Here is a 24,448-nt window from a genome sequence, read left to right as displayed (position 1 = left end):
TACTCAAACTCATTCGACACTTTGTGTGGGGAGGTAGGAAATCCATAAGCTTCAGGGTGGTAAGCAGTTTCCCATGATATTGACATATTATCAGGCTATAACACTTAGTAGGGTTATAAGAATGTAATTTCTTCTGTAGTCTCACCACTCACTCCCTTTCTTTACAAACCCCTTTTCATACCAGTACTTGGTCAGCTGCAGATTTGGACATAGTGGTACACCTAGTTGTTAAAAATGTAAACCTTTGTGGAAAAACAAGTTGAACACTCCTTACAAAAGAAGGACTATTAGGAATTCTCTAGATCTATATTTTTTGTTTCTATAGGTGGCTTACCTGCAGCTGGCAATGATTTGACTTCATTTGTAATCATGTGTACACATAAGATGGCTCCTACTCACATGATTTCTGATATTGACATAATCCTCATGCAAACCCCATTTACTATTTCTCCTTACAATACGTGATTATGGGACAGAGACCTATCTTTGAGGAGGGAAGATGGTTTGAGACTAGTTTTTTAAGGATAACAACCAACATCTGCTCCTCTAGATTTGAGGTTTGAGATTAAGACCCATTATAAGGTGCTAACTAAATGGTATAGTTGCCCTGACATAATGCACAAATACATTCACATGGTGCCCCCTCTCTGCTGGAGGGAATCAGATATTCAGGGAAATCAGGCTCTCTATTTCATATTTTGTGGGGCTCCTCTTTAGGACTAAAATCATGGTTGGCTTCAGAGATTTCAAGTTACCCTGCGCCGTAGGGTCCCAAATTTTGGCTACTTTCGTACATACCTTTGGCTACATAATAAAAAATTGTTGCTTATAATTGTTGCTTATATGCGGCCAGAGGTTTGTACAAAAGGGCAGTTTTGGGGGTTCACTGGTACTCCCATATCTTCCCCTCTCCCTTGGCACAAGATAAGTGTCAGGGCCTAGACTTTTGCATTACTATGGATAACATTTTTCTATCAGCATCAGATAGATATTCGATGGTCATGGCGATTTACTTTAACTTCATAGTATTTATCTCTCAAGTCCACAAACTACATTTTTATTATTACTTTGGGCACCCACCTTTCTCTTCGACTGTAGCATTAGGTCATCTTTTTCTCTCCAGGTCACTTAGCCTGGCTGATGCTCTTTCCTGAATCGCATAGAAATCTTGCCTGTTCTGGATCACTATTCCTTCCTCTATTTCTATTCCTCTCTTACCTTTCTCTACTCCTGTCTCCTGTTCTTGTTCTGTTTGCCTTCTATGTGTGTATTGCAAAACATTGTGATGTTATACCGGGGACATTTGTGTTTGCCTCTTGTGAATCTATTGATTACTTTATATTGCCTTTTCCCCTCCTTTATTGACATTTGCTGTTTATAGTCTATTGTAAACTTTTGAAAATAAAGAATTTACTGTATTTAAAAAAAAATCACTATAAAGACACTTTAATGTACACCAAAACACTAGTCTAGACACTTTTATTTGCTGAATTATACTTATTGGCTATTATTTTTCCAAGTTGCAAAAATAAACCATTTTACACTATTTAACTACCTGCAATACTTTGCTTATGGCCACTAACATTCTTCTGCACTGTCCTAGATTTTTTGTCATTTTTGGGGGGTTCAGGATGATTCCCCACTTTCATGCACTTCACATAGTTTGCACACTGCAGAATTAATATGTGATAACCGTGACTTGCCATTACTAATTGAATTGCAAGGGAATTGGGAGCATCATAAAAATACCCAGAGAAATGCATGTAATGTTAACCCGCAAGCATAGGGCATGGAACCCTAAGCTAATTGAATTGGCCCCTTAAGATCAGAAGAGCAGTTACAGGTGTCGCTATAACAAATGTAAAGAATAAAGAGAAAAATATTGCATCATATCCCAATAATGAACTAGAACAGTTATTACTATTTTGTGTCACTGTTAGGACCCTCAGTGTTAGGAGTGGAAATAATAAGCATTATCACGCGATTCAATAATTGGCTATGTACTGAAATATTATCTATAATTAGGCTATTTTTAAGAAATTGAAAGGATAGTTGTTTGTTATTGTAATTAGTATATTTTAAGTGTCAAGTGTGCTCTTACATTCTTATCCTGCATTATTAAGCAGGTTCAAGAGAGAAGTAAGTAGATAGCATTATTAGTGTAGGAGCCAACATATTGATAGAGGACATTTTATCACAACAGAGGGGCATACAATTTAATAAAAATTTACTTGAAGCACCTGAAGATTATTGATGGGATTAATCGCACATTTTGTCAGGTCTCCCCAAAAGTTACAGCCCCATTCAAACAAGCTGAAGCTGGTACACGGTGGGCTTGTCTGTTACAGTGTGATATTGCCAAGTCTGTGAAGCCTGGTGTTGGTTATCTATTTAGCAGGGGGCCCCACACTTGTTGTCTCTTTGCTTTAGTGGGAGCCAACCACAAGCTGTAGTGCAAACATATTACAGTCCTCACTATGATGTTGACTGATCTATTTTTGCTGTGGAAACAACCTTACACTCTGGCTGCATCAAAACATTATATTTGAAGTTGCACAATAATTGTAAATAGTGTCAATAACTTGTAGCAAATGTGTCAATAAATATCAAAAGAAGGTCAAATTTATGCTTACTTGGATCAATTATAAAAGGTAGAGTAGTGTCACGAATACGGTATGTTCTACTACCAGCTCCAGTAGCTGTAGCAATTTCTATATTTGCCGTTTTGCTTTCATTTATGCGAACAGGAGATTCTCTGTTAAATGTGATCACAGCTGTAATTTGATATATCCCTGAAAATAGAAAACAGCATTAATGTTCACTATAAGCTACAGTCAAAAAATGTAAGGCTTGAGATAACAAAAAATGGAAGATTACACTTGGAAACAAAGATGTTGTCACATGGCACCTAAGGTGGTATTATATATATATGTTTTCTATGCTGATTTCAAAAATCATCTTAGATTTTAGAATCACTCATAGTTTTAAAGTTATGCCCTTTTAAGAATACATATTATGATATATAACCCATTTATAGAACGTTTAGGAGATTTTTTTCCTTCAGTAAAATTCCATTGTTTCTTTAATTACACTGTTCTGGAAAGATTAGTATAAGAAAGGACATAAAAGAGAGAGAAAGAAGGACTCCTTTGTGGGGGCACTCTTTTTGAAACTCAAGTTTAAATATGGTATTTTTAAAATCACAGAAAAAGGCTCTCCCAGCATTCCTTTATGCACATAAGAAAAATAATTTTTTAACATTTTTTATACATTTTGTTATCATTAAATGAAATAAAAAAATCACACTCTATAGACGGACCATGGATTGTCCTAAACTGTTATGTCTATTTATGTGTATATGGTAACCTTGTGCATATAGCTATACATTTTGAACTTGTTTGGAATTACACCCACTAAATATACTGAGGATACTGTTTGTGTGAGACACAGAACTAAATGTCAAGATTTTGCTATGTTACAATGTTCATTTTATAATATATGTACAATCAGAGGTATATGATTCATTGTTCTGCTATTGATAATTAAAATATCATTTTAAACTACCGAACCTTGGTACATTGTACACAGTACTTGATTTACCAGCTGCTTTTTATATTCACGTGTGTCCGATAGGACGGTGGCCAGGCGCTTGCAGGAATATGGCCTTAGTGGTACGGTTGCAGTAAGAAAACCACTTCTACGTGCTACAAACGTAGCAAAAAGGTACACATGGGCTAAGAAGCATAAGAATTGGATTGAGGAACAGTGGAAGAGGGTGATTTGGGTTTGACAAATTGAAATTTGTACTTTTTGGCTCGCATCACCGGTCTTTTGTGCATCTATCGTCCAGGTGTGCGCTTTCTCCCAGACTGTGTAGCACCAACAGTTAAGCATGGAGAAGGCAATGTGATGGTTTGGGATGTTTCGCGGGCAACTAAGTTGGTGACTTAGTCAGAATAGACGGAATAATGGATCAACAACATATTAGTGCGTCATGTGATTCCCTCCGGAAGGCGACTTGTGGATCAGAACTTCGTTTTCCAACAAGATAACAATCCCAAACATATGTCCAAGTTGTGTACTAATTATTTGCAAAAGAAAGAAGATGCTCAAGTCGTAACAAAAATTGAACGGCCACCTCAATCACCAGATGTTTCACCCATCAAGCTTTTGTGGGAAGAACTAGACAGGGAAGTCCAAAAACAGATGCCAGAGGCTCTTCAAAGCTGCTAAAGTTGAATGGATCACCAAAAGCTGGAAAAATTAGTAAATAGGATGCCAAGAATATGCAAAGCGCTTATCAAAGCTAAGGGTCGTCACTTCAATGAAAGCAGACTACCTAAAACTAACTAAGCCCATTCAGGTTATGCCATACTGTAGTACCCCTTATACACATTATGCCATGCAGTAGTAGTTAACCTTATACATTATGCCACACAGTAATGCCCCTTACACTGCACAGTACTGCCCCTTACACATTATACCACACAGTAATCACTTTACAGATTATGCCACATAGTAGTAGTGTTCCATATAACACACTATTCCACACAATAGTGGTGCCCTTTACACATTATGCCCCACCCAGTGACTGCTCCCAGTGTCCCTCCAGAAGCCTCTCACCTTCCTCTGTGTGCCATCAGCAGCCAGTTGGTGTGGATTTGGGGCTGAGCCAACAGCTAATTACAGCTGGCACATTGTCATGCAGTGGCAGACAGAAAGACAGCACTGGCGCACAGTGAATCTGACGCTGGACTGCGAGCTCTAATTGCCTCACTACAGGCAGAACTGTTTCTCCACTACTGCCTGCCAGTGCACCAGTTGTAATCAGCTGGCGTACCGGCACCAAATCAACATTGCTAAAACCTGTGCCCCCCCTCGATGGCCCTGACTGGACCGGCCCACCTTGTGTGCATTATTGGGTGCAAGGGGAGTAGTGGGCCACAGAGGCAGTGCGGGAACCATAGCAGCCACACCCTTTGCACCCACGGTAATTACGTCACTGTTTACATGCATGTGAGCATATAGTAGGGTGCTTTTCAGGATTAATGAAATGGGGATATAGAAGAGGATAATTTAAACAAATAAAGGCTGCAGGTATACTTCAGGGTCCAGTCTTCAATCCGGGCAATACCAGGTATGCTTGTATATATATATATATATATATATATATATTGTGATGGTATATGTTCAGTATCCCAGCGCAGTGGATGCCGACACTTAGAATACCAGTGCCGGAATCCCAACGCCTGTTGGAATTCCGGTGCCACCATCCTGACCGCCGACATCCTGATGGTAAGTAGTGGGGTTGGGGAGGATTAAAGTCAGGGGTTAGGGTTAGGCACTAGTGGGGAAGGGTTAGGTTTATGGTGTGGGGAGGGGGAGGTTAGGTTTATATATTTATATATATATATATATATATATAAATAATTCACTCTCACAGCACTCCTCACTAATACTTATTGAGAACAACGCAGGTGCCTTCCTCACATAAACCAAGCACGTTGGGATACGTTAGTACAGCATGTAAATCAGGCGGCACTCAATGCAAACATATCACAGGAGACAGGTCTTGCCAACGTTTCAATGTAAACATTTTGGTCAGGGCTCAAAAGTACAAAAAAACAACTCACCTATATACCCCCACCGGACCGTCCATGCCGCCGTCTGCACGCGGAGTCCCATGCGTAAATGTGACGTCACTGGGAGCGCCTGCATCAGCATCACGGAGGGGCCGGACCACGTGACCACTAAACACCAATGGAAAGCACAAGCCATTAGATCACCTAGCAACCAGCAAACAATATCGTACATGCCACTGCCGGACAGAGTAAATACTTAACAGCATTTCTTACAATATAAGACAAACAAACATATACACAAACATGGAAAAAATAGCAGCCATAAAATGTGAAGCATTACAAATATAACTATTATCATGGAATAGAACAAATGCAATGACAGCAAGTCAATCCTATCTAATACTCATGTATATTACCAAGTATTAAGAGCTCAATATAAATGCGCCAGAAAGCGCTAAATTACTTAAGACTACAATCATAGATATGCTTGGTATGTCAGGGATATCAGAAAAAGAGTTATCGCTCAAATGGACATAGATACAAGTGAAAAAAATGCAGATAAAACAAATGCAAATAGCAAAAACTATCCGTAATTCTAAGAATCAGATGAATCACAAGTAACAACTAAGTCCCAGATGTTCGTTTAACCCCCTTGGAGCCAGAGTGTCCAAGCGGAAAATCCATCTACATTCTGCCTGTAATAATAGCAGGCCACGGTCTCCCCCTCGTATCGGGATTTTGATATGATCTATAATCCGATACCGTAATACAGCCAAACTATGTTTGGCCTCTAAGAAATGGCGGGCCACAGGTTGATCAGATCTGCCAGTTTGTAAAGCAGACCTGATGGAAGATTTATGAGCTGCCATCCTTTCCTTGAAAGCCCTCTCTGTTTTACCCACATAATGTTTACCGCAAGGGCAACTAATTAAATACACCACATATTTCGTGGAACATGTCACTCGATGTCGAATTTGATATTTCTTCCCCGAATATGGATGATAAAACGAATCTCCGCATATCAAATAGCTGCAGGTGGTGCATCCAAGACATCGGAAGCATCCATTACGTCCAGCATTCAAAAATATGGATTGTGCAGGTCCCTGTTGTACAGGTGCAGCTGATGTCACATCTGTTTTCATAACATAGTCTCTTATGTTGCAACCACGTTTATAAGCCGACATCAAGCGCGTTCCAGACAATTGGCTTAGTTGGGTATCTGATTGTATAATAGGCCAATATGATTTACTAATATGATTAGTTTGGCTACTATTAGTGTCAAAGGTGTTAACCCAAATAAATCGATTCTCTTTGTTCTTATGGTCTTTACTTGAAGATTCCAGCTCTTGTGATCTAGGTATTTTGAGAACTCGCTGTTTGATCTTATTAAGAGAGGCTCTATCATATCCTCTAACAACGAACTTATTGATCATAGTGTCTAAGGCTTGATTCAGGGACAAATCATCACTAATGATGCGGCGTACCCGCAGCATCTGTGAGTATGGAAGTCCACTTTTAAGGGCCACAGGATGATGACTTGTTGCCAAAAGGATATTATTATGATCCGTTGGTTTAGTAAACATTGTAGTGTGGATCTTGTTATTACAAACTGTAATGGTGACATCCAAATAATTCGCAGTCGATGTATCCATGTGATATGTGAATTTAACCGGAGAGTTGCAAGAATTGTGGGCTAGGATCAGATTTTCAAGTACATAGTGAGGTCCATTCCAAAACAGCAGTAGATCATCGATATAGCGTAAATAAAGTAGGATATTAGAGCTGATTTCAAGTTTGCCAAAAAATAGTTCATCCTCCACGCCATACATAAAGCAGTTTGCAAAGGATGGCGCTACATTCGATCCCATGGCGCAACCTTTCTGTTGCAGGTAAAAGGAACCATTAAACATAAAATAGTTGCGCTGTAACGTTAATTGTAGTAGAGTTAAAAAGAACTCGATATCGGGACCTTTATATAATGCATTGTTGGTAACTACAGACCTCACAGCAGCCAATCCCTGTTGATGGGGTATGCATGTATATAGATTTTGTACATCTATAGTAGCTATAATGCAGCCTGTAGGGACAAAATCAATCTCAGCTAATTTGTTAAGTAAAGTTGTAGTTTAGATAACTGGATTTTGCCTGTACGCAAGGCTGCAGAATGGAATCCAAAAAAATAGATATTGGTTGATAAATAGATCCCCTGGCGGAGATGATTTGCCTTGCAGGTGGATTATGACAATCTTTATGTATCTTAGGTATAGAATACATCAAAAGAGTGACAGGAGATGTAGTATTGAGGGATTCAGATATTGTTATAGGGAGAACACCATCATTGACCGCCTGTGATAAAATACCATCCAATTCTTGTTTATAAAGAGTAGTAGGGTCTTTAGACAGATGGCAATATGTATCTGTGTCATCTGTGACATTTTGTCGTATGGTGGACCATGATGTTTTATAATCAGCTACAAAACAGACATATGCACGTTCTAACCTTACTAAAGATGAATGGCAAGTTTTGAAGTCCTTAAGTACATATCGTGATATAGTAATACGGCCCGCTGATAAAGGCGGGGCCATTGTAATTCAAAATTTATCCGATTATGTATCAGGGATAAACCAACTACTAAATGACACAGATACATATTGCCATCTGTCTAAAGACCCTACAACTCTTTATAAACAAGAATTGGATGGTATTTTATCACAGGCGGTCAATGATGGTGTTCTCCCTATAACAATATCTGAATCCCTCAATACTACATCTCCTGTCACTCCTTTGATGTATTCTATACCTAAGATACATAAAGATTGTCATAATCCACCTGCGAGGCCAATCATCTCCTGCAGGGGATCTATTTATCAACCAATATCTATTTTTTTGGATTCCATTCTGCAGCCTTGCGTACAGGCAAAATCCAGTTATCTAAAGGACACTACAACTTTACTTAGCAAATTAGCGGAGATTGATTTTGTCCCTACAGGCTGCATTATAGCTACTATAGTTGTACAAAATCTGTATACATGCATACCCCATCAACAGGGATTGGCTGCTGTGAGGTCTGTAGTTACCAACAATGCATTATATAAAGGTCTCGATATCGAGTTCTTTTTAACTCTACTACAATTAATGTTACAGCACAACTATTTTATGTTAAATGGTTCCTTTTACCTGCAACAGAAAGGTTGTGCCATGGGATCGAATGTAGCGTCATCCTTTGCAAACTGCTTTATGTATGGCGTGGAGGATGAACTATTTTTTGGCAAACCTGAAATCAGCTCTAATATCCTACTTTGTTTACGCTATATCTACGATCTACTGCTGTTTTGGAATGGAACTCGCTATGTGCTTGAAAATCTGAACCTAGCCCACAATTCTTGCAACTCTCCGGTTAAATTCACATATCACATGGATACATTGACTGCAAATTATTTGGATGTCACCATTACAGTTTGTAATAACTAGATCCACACTACAATGTTTACTAAACCAACGGATCGTAATAATATCCTTTTGGCAACAAGTCATCATCCTGTGGCCCTTAAAAGTGGGCTTCCATACTCACAGATGCTGCGGGTACGCCGCATCATTAGTGATGATTTGTCCCTGAATCAAGCCTTAGACACTATGATCAATAAGTTTGTTGTTAGAGGATATGATAGAGCCTCTCTTAATAAGATCAAACAGCGAGTTCTCAAAATACCTAGATCACAAGCGCTGGAATCTTCAAGTAAAGACCATAAGAACAAAGAGAATCGATTTATTTTGGTTAATACTTTTGACACTAATAGTAGCCAAACTAATTGTATTAGTAAATCATATTGGCCTATTATACAATCAGATACCCAACTAAGCCAATTGTCTGGAACGCGCTTGATGTCGGCTTATAAACGTGGTCGCAACATAAGAAACTATGTTATGAAAATAGATGTGACATCAGCATTTTTTTCACTTGTATCTATGTCCATTTGAGCGATAACTCTTTTTCTGATATCCCTGACATACCAAGCATATCTATGATTGTAGTCTTAAGTAATTTAGCCCTTTCTGGCGCATTTATATTGAGCTCTTAATACTTGGTAATATACATGAGTATTAGATAGGATTGACTTGCTGTCATTGCATTTGTTCTATTCCATGATAATAGTTATATTTGTAATGCTTCACATTTTATGGCTGCTATTTTTTCCATGTTTGTGTATATGTTTGTTTGTCTTATATTGTAAGAAATGCTGTTAAGTATTTACTCTGTCCGGCAGTGGCATGTACGATATTGTTTGCCGGTTGCTAGGTGATCTAATGGCTTGTGCTTTCCATTGGTGTTTAGTGGTCACGTGGTCCGGCCCCTCCGTGATGCTGATGCAGGCGCTCCCAGTGACGTCACATTTACTCGTGGGACTCCGCGTGCAGACGGCAGCATGGACGGTCCGGTGGGGGAATATAGGTGAGTTGTTTTTTTGTACTTTTGAGCCCTGACGAAAATGTTTACATAAACATTGAAACGTTGGCAAGACCTGTCTCCTGTGATATGTCTGCACTGAGTGCCGCCTGATTTACATGCTATATATATATATATATATATATATATATATATATAGTACAAATACAGATCACGGCGCTGTCCGAAATAGGGTATTCAATCCAGAGAACCATCTCTGATAACACACATCCTCTTTGATACACTATGGCCTTCATTCAGTCATTCAGAGCCGTACGCTCTGAGCAGAGCGCACGCTCTGAATGAGGGCCGCCCTCCATAATTATGGAGCGTCCTCCTGGACGCTCGTATAGCTGTGGGTCACCACCCACAGCCTATACGAGCGTGCAGTTTGATGGCCGCGATGGTCTTAACCATCGCGACCATCGCCACTGCGAGCCGGAGCCTGCGGTTGAGGTTTTCAACCGCAAGGCCCGGAGTGATTTTGGCTCTATCAGAGCCAAAATCACTCCCACTGACATCACTAGTGATGTCAGTGGGCCGGCTTCTGACGGTAGGCGTTCCCTTGGGAATGCCCCCTCAGGGAGGCATGCCCCCGGCACGCCCACCAAAGGGGGCGTGCTGTCAATCAACATCGACAGCACGCCCCCTGTGATCAGACACAACGAGCAAAGGAAAGTCCTTCGCTCGTCGCGTCTGGCGCATGCGCATGACGGAGCTCCCGCCATCGTGCGCATGCGCAGTGCACAACATCGACCCACTTGCGAGCAGACAGCCGCTCGCGAGTGGGTCTGAATCAGGCCCTATATCCCCAGTTCTGAAGGTGGCTGCTCCAAGTTTCCCAGATGTGACCTTTGCTGTATGGTCCTCATAAAACATGAAAATACAAAAGATGGAAACAAGCGCCCAATAGTGTAATATTGTTAAGAGATATGTGACACGCACCACATGAATACATTATGCATACTGTATTGCCCTAATATGTAGGCATGTAGTATGGGATCTTTAGGGAGAAAAACACTTCTGGTCCCTCGTTTATTCAGTAGGACGATAGTGACCAATTGTCACCAGACCCTGCAGCAAACACTTTTCTTCAAATTATCATCTGCTTCGTATCAGGAAATTATGAGAAATCACATGCTTGGCCTTCATTATGTTATACTGTATATATGCCATAGATAATCATGGAATTAGCCTGCCAAAATCATTGGATAAACAGTTTATCTTTGTCAATGCAGAGGCACCAGCTTTTGGAATGAGTTACATAGTACTCAGACTATATATATATATATATATATATATATATATATATATAGTCTGAGACAGAACTCACAGTAGTGTGATAAAAGTGATGCACGGTCTATAAGCAAAAGTACGGCAACACTTACCTCATCCTTGTCACAAGCTACCAATTTGCTGGGAGATGCGAATGCCAGGCGATCAATCTCTGAACTCCTCCTACCTGCTGTCCGTCATTCCTGCTGTGACCGGATTGGCTCCTGTGGTCTTCTATTTTGCATGAAGGATGCTCAGGTGCCGGTGATAGTGTTGCTATGTGTTTCTGGTTCCGGTGGTTTGCATCCTTTCCAGTGTTGTGTCCAGTGTATTGCCGCACCTCAGTGCCTCCTGCCTACGCAATCCAGTGTACTGCCACCTGTGTCATCTCGGCGGCATAGGCCGCACTATCGTGCTTCCTGCCTACAATATCCAGCATACTGTCTCTTGTGACATCTCGGTGGCACAATCCACATCTTGCCAAGCACTTCCAGCCCTCAAGGCTGCTACAGGGCCTAAAGGCCAATCTACCTCAAAACTTCCAGCCCCCCAGGCTGCTACTTGGCCTATGGCCACATCTTGCCAAGCACTTCAAGCCCTCAATTCTGCTACAGGGCCTAAAGGCCAATCTGTCTCAAAACCTCTAGCCCTCCAGGCAGCCCCTTGGCCTATGGCCAAATCTTGCCAAGCACTTCCAGCCCTGAAGGCTGCTATGGGTCCCTAGGGCCAATCTGCCTTTAACACCTATTGCCCTCAAGGCAGCTACTTGGCCTACGGCCCCATCCTGCCTAGCACTTCCAGCCCTCAAGGTTGCTACAGTGTCCAAAAGCTAATCTGCCTAAGCACTTCCTGCCTTCTAGGCTTCTACATGGCCCAAAGGCCACACCTTGCTGAGCATCTCGAGCCCCCAAGGCTGCTCCTGTACTTTGGACCATAGTTCTGCTGTCAAACCTTCTCCAAGTTCCCAAATATTTCCTCAGGACTTTTACCACTGTTGGTGATTGCCTCACATCATAACAATCCCTCACAGACAAACTGCATGACAAGCACTCACAGTTTCAGTAGATAATGGAAGGCTTTTTTCAGTATAACATTATGATACAGGCAATGACAGGAGGGCAGATACCCAACAGCTGTTTCAATTGATCTCCATCAACTTTCCTCAGGGGTCTTTATAACAAGCGAGAAAGCATGTCTGTCTATCTGTCTGTCCTTTATGCACGGGCCAGAATTTTGGACTTACGGTAGTTGCACCAAATTTGGCATGGTTGTGTAGTTTGACCAGGATTAGTGTCAAGCTTTGGCCCTTAAAAAGGTCCACTCATGCTGAACATCACTCCTGGCTGGTGCTGAGGTCTGTCTGTGCTGCTCCTGTCCTGTCCGCTCAGTGTCCTGTCACTGAGCATGGAGATGGCTCTCTACAGCCCTTGCTCACAGAGTGTCTTCCCAGCATGATGGCACACAAGCTGCATGCCAGAGTTCCTTCCTAAACTACAGTATAGGCACATCCATGTTGGACTCTGTAACCTGATGCTTTTCCTCCACTCAAAACGCTGTTCCCAGACAAGCCGATCGCAGCATCTAATCCCTGGGGATCCTTCCCGATAAATTCCATTTCCTGACTGGCCTCTGTTGCCAGTACAAAGTCACTTCTGCTGAAGTTACAGCTCTGTACTGAGGGCCTGACGCTTTTTGCGCTCGCTCGTTCAGAAAAAGGGGCCGGCTATTTAAATTGAGCGCTCGCTCTTTGCGGTCTGTTGATGCCTCTATGTCTGAGTGAGCGAATGAAATATGCGCTCGCTATTTTGTAAAGACGCCCCCTGGCCGCTCGCATCCTATGTCATCTCCGCTATTTATTAGATTAATCGAGTACATCGAAAGGCATCTGAACTGCTCGCAGTGCTTGTGGTTGGATTTTCCTACCGCAATCATGCGAACAGTTCAGGCTAAGAAACAACCAAGTGACGTGGTCGATGACGCTGCTTTGTTAATTATGCACACCCTTAAAATGCCCATTTTGACCTTTTGGCACGCCTGCGTTCAGATCTCCACTCCCTGTTTTCAAGCACCTTCCCCTGTTACCACCCACAAACGCCTCATCCTGTCACTCAAATTAGCAGGCATTCGCTATTTTGCGAGCACACAATTTCCGACCGCAATGAATGGTTTGTGCATGCGTATTACAACCCATACGCATGCGCAGTTGTGCGAACATCGCTCGGAGCGAACGAGCGGCCGCTTACGAGCGGCTCTGAAACAGGCCCAGAGCTCCCAGGTACTTTGTATCTGAATGGTTCCAGTTCCAAGTCTGATTATCAAGTCTCCTTTTCCATCTAACATTCCAGTCTGATTTTACCACAGAGACTTGGTAACATTAACCAATATCGGTTCCAGACGATACCTCCAACTATCCAATACTTCCATCATTGGTTCCAAACCGACAAAGTACTGCAATTCATCATCATCGGTCCCAAACCAAACCATTTAACTGACAATTTATTTCCCACACGACCACTCAGAAATTGTCAGGTTTTTTTAATATTTAATAAAGTTTAAAAATTATTTTTAATAATATATTCAAATATTTTATTTAATTTTTTTGTATCTAAATGGTGCTTTGCACCCACCTACCCAACCCTACATGTTCATAGGTAACCATTATAAAATAAATTCCCAGCCCCTTTGGTAATAGACCCCACAGTGGTAATAAATCCTAGAATCATTACCCCCCACAGACGCACATACACACTCTTAATATTAAAATAAATCCCTTTTTTATAAACCACCACCCTGTAAAAAAAAAAAAAAACTTTTTTGCACCTCCCCTCCTTTTCCTACCCTGTGACCAGTTTTTTTTTACAATTAATTTACCCCCTTCCAACCTCATAATACTTTATTTTATCCCTCTCCCAGCCCAACTTATACTAGATTCCCCATCTCCCCTATGAGTAGAGTGCAGCAGACTATGTGTCAGGGGGGAGTGATGATCAGTCCCCCTTGCTGAAACTGATCTCTGGTCAGTCAAATAGTGCTAGGAGGCAGTGCCTCTCCTTGCACTGTGATCACTGGTTCATGTCCCCAGAGTGCCGTTCGCATTGCATTCTGGGGTGCGATTCAAGAAGTGATGTCAATGGTCACAGACTACCGCATCAACTCTTGTAGGTCTGGGGAGTCAGAGGAGATCCATACAGCAGTTGTGCAGAACAGATCTTCTCTTCTAAAGCCAGGGCCCAGAGCAGGGTAGCGCGGTCACATGTGATGTGACCGTGGCAGCTGAAGCACCGCTGGCTTCGGTCGCATCACATGCCACGTTGTCAGGTAAGGGATTAAGAAGTGTTATAAGCTTTACTTTGGATGCAAAGTTAGAGACCAAGATAAAATTTGGACCCCTCATAATTGTTGAATCACTTGTGTCAGACTCCTCACAGGTTTGTCAAAGGGTTCACAGCACATGAATTTTGCTGTTCCAATTATTAGTGGGAACCAAAAGATCACTGTACAGATTGTTTTGTCAAACATTCCAGGCATCAGTTCTAAGTCAAAGCACACTGACCCTAATTTACCATCTGTGATAAGGCCTGTGCCTCATAGTGAAGAACTGCCTGTGCCAAAGCCTCCAGAAAATGTCATACTTCATTATAATGAAAAAGAAATAGAGCCTGTAGAGCATGGTGATTATCATGTAAGGCTTGATCCAACCTTTGAAGCCTCCTGTTTGTCTTCTAAACCACATTTACCTATCCAAGGAGTTTTTAGGCTAGGAGGAGTTTTTAGGCTACAGATTGAAAGGCTGAAATCTCCTCCACAACGAAACAAAAGTATGTGTTTTTAGATATACAGTAGGCATAGTGTCTTTAAGGATTTATTTTCTCCTGAAGATGGACTTTGCAATGATGTTAATTCTGTTATGGAAGCACTTGGTCATGAGTAGAAAACAGAGGATTGGCATTTGTTTATCAATTCCTCTAACATTCACTTGAAAGCTGGTCTTCTCCACAATGGAAATAAGTTTCCATCAGTACCACTAGTTCATGCTGCTGATATGAAAGAAATATATGAGAGTACGAAGTCCTGCTGGATAAAATCAAGTATGAAGGACACAAATGAATTATCTGTTGTGACTTAAAAGTCATTGCTCTTCTATTTTACTACAACTTGGTTTCACAAAGTATGGTTGTTTTCTTTGTGAGTGAGAAAGCAGAGACTGGAGAAATCATTACGCTCAGAAGAAGGGGTCAAAGCAAACATCACTAACCCCAGGAAAGAAGAATGTTGGCAATACACCACTTGTTGATCCAGAAAAGGTATATCTACTGAACCTCCACTCAATATAAAGCTTGATCTTATGAAGAACTTTATTAAGGCAATGAGTTGAAGTGGACTTAGATTTACATACACATGTGTACTCACTCATCTTTGTTGCTATTGCTCCAAACAGCCTCTTTAGGCGTGCCTGATCCCGTGAGACTCTGCTAGCACCGGGCATTTTTGATTGCCAAAAATGCATCTAAGTCACAATGTGATGTGACTGGGACGTACCAGGAGACTGTGCTGATTAATTTGATATGTGACACTTGTATATATGTGTGCGACTGAGTCTCTGAATCAGCATGCAAAGTGTTACGATGCAATGGTCGCAGCTTTATTCCACACCAAGGGCCTGATTCAGAGATGTACTCTAACCTGATGGTTAGCGTACATCTCCGATGTTTGGAGGACTGCGCATGTGCAGCCCTCCAACTGTGAGCCCACTCGCAGTGTGTCCCAGCTGCATTTGGAAGGCAGCATTCCTGGAAACGGGGGCGTGTTGCCCCCATTTTCTGGGAGGGACGAGGCCAGGGTGTCCATGGGTGCACGCAGACTTCCTGGCGTCGCAAGCTGCCAGGACCTGGGCAGGCTGTGGGAAGCCCTAGGTCCCGCAGCCTGGCCAATGGAATATCGACAACAATCGCAACCGATGGTCGTGATTGTTTCGATGGTGACCCCAGGCTGTGACCTGGGTCGCAGCGCTCAGATCACGCAAATGCAGCAAGGAGGTGTGTGACACCTCCTTTTGCAGTTGCATTTTAAATGGATGGAATTGCACAGCCACTTGTGTGCAGCTGTGCAATTCCATCCATCTCTGAATCAGGCCTCAAGTTCTGTTTACAGAAACAGTCTCACACAGATATACAAGTGTTGCATATCAACTTAATTATCACAGACTTCTGGTGCATCCTTGTCACATCATATTGCAACTTAGACACGTTTTGACAAAAAGCAGAGTTGCATGGGACCTGGTGGTTCACTCATGCCAGGTATATCTCGCTGCATGTCACTTTGAGGATAGATGAGCAAAGACACATCTGTACTTAGGGCCTGATTCAGGCTTGCTCGCTAAGCCGTGATCGCTCGCTGCCAAAAGGGGCCGGGTATGCAAATTCCGCGATCGCACTGTGTGGCTCAAGGACGCCCTCTATGTCTTAGTGAGCGATGGCAGTTAGCACACGCAGGTATATAAAGCTGTCCACCTTTCTCTCCATGAAGTGTCTGATTAATCGGTAACATCGAGAGCCATCGGAGCTGCTCGCAGCCCTTGAGGTAGCCCCTACCCCACCGCAAGCAGTGCGATCAGTTCAGGCTCAAATACAACGAAGTGACATGTTCAATGACGCTACTTTGCTAATTATGCACACCCATTAAACTCCGTTTTGACGCTCAGACACGCCTGTGTTAACACAACCACTCTCCCGTTCACAAGCACTTTCCCTTGTCACCACCCACAAACGGCGCTCAAAGTAGCATCCAGTCTGTGTACTACGAGTGCACGATTCCCGGCCACAGTGACTGGTTCGCGCATGCGTACTTTGAAGCATATGCATACGCAGATGTGCAATAATCGCCCCTAGTGAGCGAGCACAGCTTAGCGACCGGGTCTGAATCAGGCCCTTAACACAAAAAATCCAGAGGATCAGTGATTTAGAGATCAAATATGGGATCTATGTAGGACCTCAAATAAGAGAATTGATTCAAGATGAGAGCTTCAATGGTCAGTTGAATCAGGCTGAAAAGGTCAACTTCAAGAGCATTTGCCAGAACTTCTTAGAGAAACATAAGGCAAATAATTACCTTTTAAAATCTGATAAGACCATGGGATGTAACCTGCCTTTGAAAATCTATTTCTTGGACTCGCACCTGGATTTCTTCCCAGCAAATCTTGGAGCAGTCAGCGATGAACATGGTGAACGGTTCCACCAGGATATTTCCATATTGGAAAAGTATTATCGGAGTAAGTGGAGTCCAAGTATGCTTGCTGACTATTATTGGACTCTTAAAGGGATGCTCCTGATGCAAAATACTGTACAGTAAAAAATTATACACTTCTACATTTTAAGTGAGTTCATAATTTACTATGTATTGTTAATAAATGTAATATTGTAAAATTTAATTGGGTGTCACTCAAAATCCTTACGTGATAGAGACATTCTAAAACAATGCTTGAATTCAGCATAGAAAATACAATTAGATATATCTATATTCACTCTTGTGACAAAAAGTAAGAAACATTTTTTTAACTAAAGCCGCACATCCACTTGCCGACTGTGAAACGAGAGAATGATTATAACATTGTAATCGTGCAGTCGTTTCACAGTCTGTGATGTGCCTACACTGAACAATCAGTCAGTCAGTGTAGGCACATCAATCATCCCCGTACATGCTGAGCCTGACGATATCGTCAGGTTGACCAGCATGTTCGGGCGATGATAGATGTCAATTAGCGAGCACGAGCATCACTTGTCATTTTTTAATTTAAACTGCCCAATTTACGGACGATTAACAATTGATTGAACGATAACGATGTCGTTATCATTCAATCGGCCTGTTTAATCGCGTAGTGGATACGCACCTTAAGAGAGAGAATCAATTTAAATTAGTGATGACTGTTGTTTCTCATATTACATAAATGATTTTTTTTCCTTTGAAAAAAGGTACCATTAATCTGAAAAAGGAGCTGGAACTCTCCTAACTTTACAAGTTGATACAAGATTTATAGTAGCTTCCATAATTGTTCAGATGCTTATTTAATTTATTAAATGATTTCACTGATTTCTCATTGTTTCTAGAACTAGTTATAATAGTTAAAAACGTACCCAAAAAAAGATCTCGGCAGCTTACCTCTGACTACCCCCAGAATAAAAAGCACTGAATATTTCCAATGTATAATGAACTGCTGTAAATGGCATATATTCCTGCAACTTACGGTATATTATTTATTATTTTCCTGTCTCTGAAAACTCAATCTTCCATGTTTCCATGAATAGTTTTTGTTTTTGGTCATCAATTGACAGACTTTGCAGATGTATACAATGATTATGTTTATAAGCTACAGTAGCTGTAAGTTTGTTTTATACAAACTGCATGATGTGGAGAAAATGCTCTACTCCTCCTGTCCACTTAATGCAATATCTACATAGGTGTGCCACTAATATAGCGAACTACAGTATGAGCTGTGCGCCTGACACCACAATGTTTGTCTGGTATGTTAAATTAAACTAATGATTTCTGATTATAATCATTTTGTAGCCTTTCAGGGGAGCAATGTCACAGCTGAATATACCCCCTTTCATTGCTTATTCAACTCCAAATAGCGATTTGTGTAAGTGTAGTGTACACTACATATTGCAGATCTTCTTGTTTGAAATGTAGTAATTGTTAAATTAGACTTTTACAGCAAAGGCATAAGCAGATTCCAGTAATGCTTTTGCTGAACCACCAAATGTCTATGTACCCCTGCATGTCGCTAAGTAGTAGTTTATGTATAATGTATGTGTGTACAGATGTGTTTACAAATTACAGGTATGCACAATGTCAGTAGATTTAAGATACATGTTAGTAGACAACAATTTACCTGCAAAAAAGAAAACAGCAGTAGCAATCTTCTTTGAAGTCACCATTTTCATCCTGTAGATAGCAAGCTGCACATCCAGTACAGTATATCTAATGATGGAGATTCCTTACTCTTCCTCTCCCTTTTGTGAGACACACTGCTGATATTTTCACATTGAGCCAAAGCAAACATATAAGTGTGTACATGATTACTGATAGCATCCAATTAGAAAATATATACTTAACACTTGGCTCATTCTTGTTTACTCTGTAGTTGCTATGTTCCCTAGGTGCAGTGTTCTCTTGTTATTTAGAGAAAACAAGTTAACGTTAAATAATCAATGTAGTTCTAAGTTAACGGTAAATTAAAAATATATGCATAACTATAGTGATTAAATGCCACCACTTTGCCTACTGCTTGTCAGACTTTTGCACTGCTGTGATAAATTGTTTTGGAATGCCTGGTTATCAGCCATTTATCAGAATATTGTAATGCTTTCCAGTGGATCACCTAATCCAAGCCTGCAACAGTAACTTTCCATAAATATAGAATGCTTCTAATTAGGTTTAGGGTGTGGGGAGGTGCCAGTATCCTAACTCTGTCGGGATGCCGGCGTCAGGATATTGATCACCAGGATCCCAAGCGCCGGCATCCCACAGCGATTAGTAAATAAACAAACATACAGTACTTTGTGGATCCCTGTTTTTTTTTGTTTTTTTTACCAATCGCAATCACAAAACCACCCATTTTTGTGATTTTCTTTTTGATTTATTTTTATAGACACCACATAGAAATATTTTGTGATTCAAAACTAATCCACTGTTCTAGAATTTCAAACAGCAGGATTCTATATGTATATTTTCACAACAAAATCTGCACTTGAAAATGATGAAGCATTTCATTTGCTATTTTTTGCCATCTTGATTTAAACACTTAGGGGAATATTTACTAAAGTGCAGGTTTTTAGAAGTGGAGATGTTGCCAGTAGCAACCAATCAGATTCTAGCTATTATCTTCTAGAAGCTGCTAAATAAATGTGAAGTAGAAGCTCATTGGTTGCTATGGGCAACATCTCCACTTCTAAAAACCTGCACTTTAGTAAATATACCCCTTAGGGTTGAATTTACAAAAATTCGAGTTTGATCAAGATTGCAATCTCAGGTAAATTTAGGCATTTTTTTCAATTCGCAAATTTACTAAAGGCAAACTCAAGTGAGATTTCTCTCTTTTCACTGATAAATTCAGGTGAGATCGGTAACTCAAATACACTCACCATCGGCCAAACTCTGAAGTACAGTACTTTTCACAAAAAAGATACAACTTGAGAATTTACTAATAAACGAGATTACAATGTAATTGTATCAACCTCGCAGCTAATTAGAAGTTTCAAATAGATCACCTCCTGAGCTGCGAGTTTGGCAGAAACATACACAGATCAGTGTGATTTGTGTATGTTTCTGCATGTAAACTATCTAAAGGGTTTATATTTAAAAAAAATACATAGGGTCCCCCCCCAAAAAAAGCATAACCAGCCCTGGGCTCCTGCGACTGTTCTGGTCCCTAAAAATATGGGGGGAAACAAATAGGGTAATGGCTGCTGACCAGTACTGGTTTTAAAAATCTGGGGGGAAAATTGTGTAGGGGTCCCCCTATTTTTAAAAATAGCACTGGATTCAAATCCAGCTGTGGTGTAATGCCACAGCTAGGGGACCTGAATTTCCTGCTGTGCCCCCAAGAATAAGCGGAGTGTAATTCTGTGTAAGTTTTACCTTTTTATTTTGAAATTGCAACACACGTTTGTCTATGTAATCTGTAAAATTTTTAATTATGTAGTTTCTGTAACTAAGCATTTTATTTCTTTTTGTAAATAAAGTGTTCCTTTACTTGTCTATTTTCATGTATTCTACAGGTCCCAGTCTTTGAAGAAGCTATTAGATAGCTACATTTAAAACATTTAAATATTTAGAAGGAGCTTGTTTTGGAAGGAAGCACAAAACAAAAATATAAAAACTAGCTTTTACTAATTTGTATATTCTAAAATCACACTTGAAAATAAATCAGAATGACTGTTTCAAGAACAAAGTTAATCTGAAGAAAGCAAATTGCTAAATGGTACTAAGGACTATATTTATTAATTAGTAGAGACAAAATATAGATTTCCGCATAGAATATGAAAGCAACAATTTAATGAGATGATTGATTGAGTATTGGTATAAAACTAGATTCAAAAGACAAGAAAAAATTTGATAATATACTGTAAATGTCTGTTGATGCTCAGTATGAGTTGTTTTTAGGAGAAGAACCAAAGTACTCACTTTTCAGGGCACACTTAATTTGCAATTATTATTAGGGTAAAATATAAATTTTATTAGTATATAACTTTAAAAAAAAATACCACCTCTGTAATAAGAAATATACAGAAAACAAAACCAACATAAGATATCAACAAACTTTGTGCTAAAGTGAAAAAAAAGCGGCAAAATATGGAGAAAAGGTGAAGAATGTGTAAATGTGAACAAATACACTTAATAAAATTAGTCACACCACATAGCGGTATTTTTATATTTATTTTTATTATCTAAGGCAGGGGTCTTCAACCTTTAAGACAGTGTGGGACACATTAAAAATTCAAAGAAGCCCGAGGGCCACTCAGCTATACTGCAGTATTTAGACTCTGTCCCCTCCTCACACAATTATGTTCCATAACTGCCCCCTCCTACAGTTTTAATTTGGTTCCAGAATGGACCCCTCCTCCCACAATTATAATTACGCCCCATAACTGTCCCTCCTCCTCCATTAATTTTGTCAGATAGTTGCCCCCATCCTCAAACAATTATGTCCCATAAGTGCCCCCCTCTGCAGTGCCCCCAGTAGTTCCTCTTATACAGTGCCCCCAGTAGTGGTCCCCGCTATATATAATTTCAAAGAGTAGACACCACTCTCAGAATTATTAGCGCCCCTCAATTTATGGACACCAGGAAGGGAGCAAATATTCCCCCATCCCTTCATCCCTGGACTATTGGTATAAAACCACATTCAAAAGATAAGAAAATATTTGTTAATATAAATGTCTGTTGGTGCTCCTTGTGAGTTGTTTTTAGGAGGAGAACCAAAGTACTCACTTTTCAGGGCACACTTAATTTGCAATTATTATTAGGTTAAAATATAAATTTTATTAGTATATAACTACCACCTCTACCACCTCTGTAATAAGAAGTATACAGAAAACAAGACCAACATAAGATATCAACAAACTTTGTGCTAAAGTGAAAACAAAGTGGCGAAATATGACTAAAAGGTGAAAAATGTGTAAATGTGAACAAATACACTTAATAAAATTAGTCACATCACAGACCAGTATTTTTATATTTATTATTTATGATCTAAGGTATTATTTGTGAGTAACCATATATTTGACAATGTTGTCAACCGCTATAAGTTTAAAGTAATATGAACAAAATTAAGGGCAGTGTGATCACTTCTGCTGTCCCCTATTTGTTTCAGGGACACACATTTCACTATATAGCATAGACATCAGCTTCCTGCACCTTTTCAACAACAAAACAGATAGCTAAGAGCTAATAATTTATCACTTGCAACAGCAGAAACTGTATAATTTTGATTGAATGTAAGTGTATCCTTTAGTACATTGGAAGAACCTCCATGTCATTAAAAGATGATGATCTGAACATAAGAAATATAAAAAAAAGGTTATGACAAGCACTCCTTGTTGAATCATTTTGGAGAAATATATAAATGCACTTTGAACTCCATTAAATTTGCCATCGGTATTAAGAAAGTGGAATTTAATCGGAGAAAGGAAGGGATTGAAACAGCCGTAGCAAGATCAGAAATGGAATTCATGCACAAAGCCAGAACCCTTTCTCCATATGGCCTGAACTGTGACTTCAAATTGAAATGGTTTTAATAATGAAGGATTTTATGTGCGTAACTAGCCGTAATGTCATTTTTTTATCCTTGTTTTTATAATTTAATATTATATGTACATAACCAGTCTTAATACCTTTTTAGCCTTGTTGCTGATGTATTTATATTTATTTATTTTTTGCCCTATATTGATATTATTTTAATTAATACTATTATGGTCTTTTCTGACTTTACTATGATCTTTTACTTCTACGTACAATATTCCCATATATCTGCCATGATCATTTCCTTCTACCAATGCCAAGTTATAGTATAACTATTTTGTATTTATTTACTTTTTTCTCATATTTTACTCATATGTACCCATTGTTACTTTTATCCGGAAGTAGGGTACATTCCAAATGGTGGTACGCATACCACATGTATGTTAGAATTGAGAGTGAGGTGGGCAGGGGTGATTAGACTAGCGTGGCTGCTAACCAAAACCCCAAACATTGCTCCTTCATCCAGTGATGCACCAGAAGTGGCTTGCATTCCAATTGACTGGAACTCAAGCCAGAGACCAGAAGTTTGGGGAACAGGAAGTGACACTGGTGGAGGTGCATGCAGAGCCGGCCCTAACCAATTTGGTGCCCTAGGCAAGATTTTGGCTGGTGCCCCAGCAGATAATACCAGGCTCTCCTGCACAGCATGCTGCTGTAACTAAAGAAAAAAGGGACAGGTTTTAGGAGGAAAGTGGTTTATACCCCCACCTCAGAATGCACTCTGTAGGGCACATGCTTCCCTCACTGCTCCCCTCACCCAACACGTCACTTCTCACCCAGCACCCCTCTCCTAACACAGTACACCTCGCCAAGCACATCACCCCTCAACTAGCACCCCTCTCACAGTACCCTTCATAGCACAGATTACAGCCCAGCGAACCCCACCCAGCACTCCTCTCCCAGCACAGCACTCCTATCCCAGCACAGCACCATGCTCATAGCAGTGTCATATCCCCCTGGGATCCAAAACCAATATGTCTTCCTTTCCCCCCATAGCAGTGTCATTAGCACCCTGAGCCACCACCTCCAGGGTCGGCCCTAGCCAAGTTTATTTGGTAAGCAAATATATTTACTGGTACCACTAGGTGTATTGTTGCGCATGCCTAAGGCGTGCACCCAAAAAAATTTAGGGGGCATGATCTCGTGAGTAAAGCCGTACCCACGAACCACACCCCATTTTTGACATGCTGGATGCATGCCCAGCACTCCGGGAGCTGCTGCCCATGCTCCCAGTCCCTCTCTCCAGTGAATAAATGCGGCGCAGCATTTATTCGCCGCTTGCTCAATGCAGCTACCCAGCTTTTTTTTCTAGTGAGGATTGATATGGCTACTATGCAGGTGTATGCA

General features: G+C 40.6%; 1 protein-coding gene across 1 annotated transcript in view; it reads right to left on the bottom strand.

The window, feature by feature from the left end:
* LOC148529241 (cadherin-related family member 4-like) overlaps nt 1-19,361 on the bottom strand; it is a 217,735-nt gene extending 198,374 nt beyond the window's left edge. Inside the window, 3 exon segments of the mRNA XM_088468649.1 lie at nt 2,634-2,792; nt 19,191-19,266; nt 19,269-19,361. Of these exon segments, the coding sequence (XP_088324775.1) occupies nt 2,634-2,792; nt 19,191-19,266; nt 19,269-19,361 (328 nt within the window).
* Between the last annotated feature and the right edge of the window lie 5,087 nt (nt 19,362-24,448).

This window comes from Taudactylus pleione, unplaced genomic scaffold (assembly GCF_031769625.1).
Source record: "Taudactylus pleione unplaced genomic scaffold, aTauple2 ptg000086l, whole genome shotgun sequence".
Classification (NCBI taxonomy): domain Eukaryota; kingdom Metazoa; phylum Chordata; class Amphibia; order Anura; family Myobatrachidae; genus Taudactylus; species Taudactylus pleione.
Note: the sequence above shows the minus strand (reverse complement) of the source record. Positions and strands in the feature narration are given on the sequence as shown.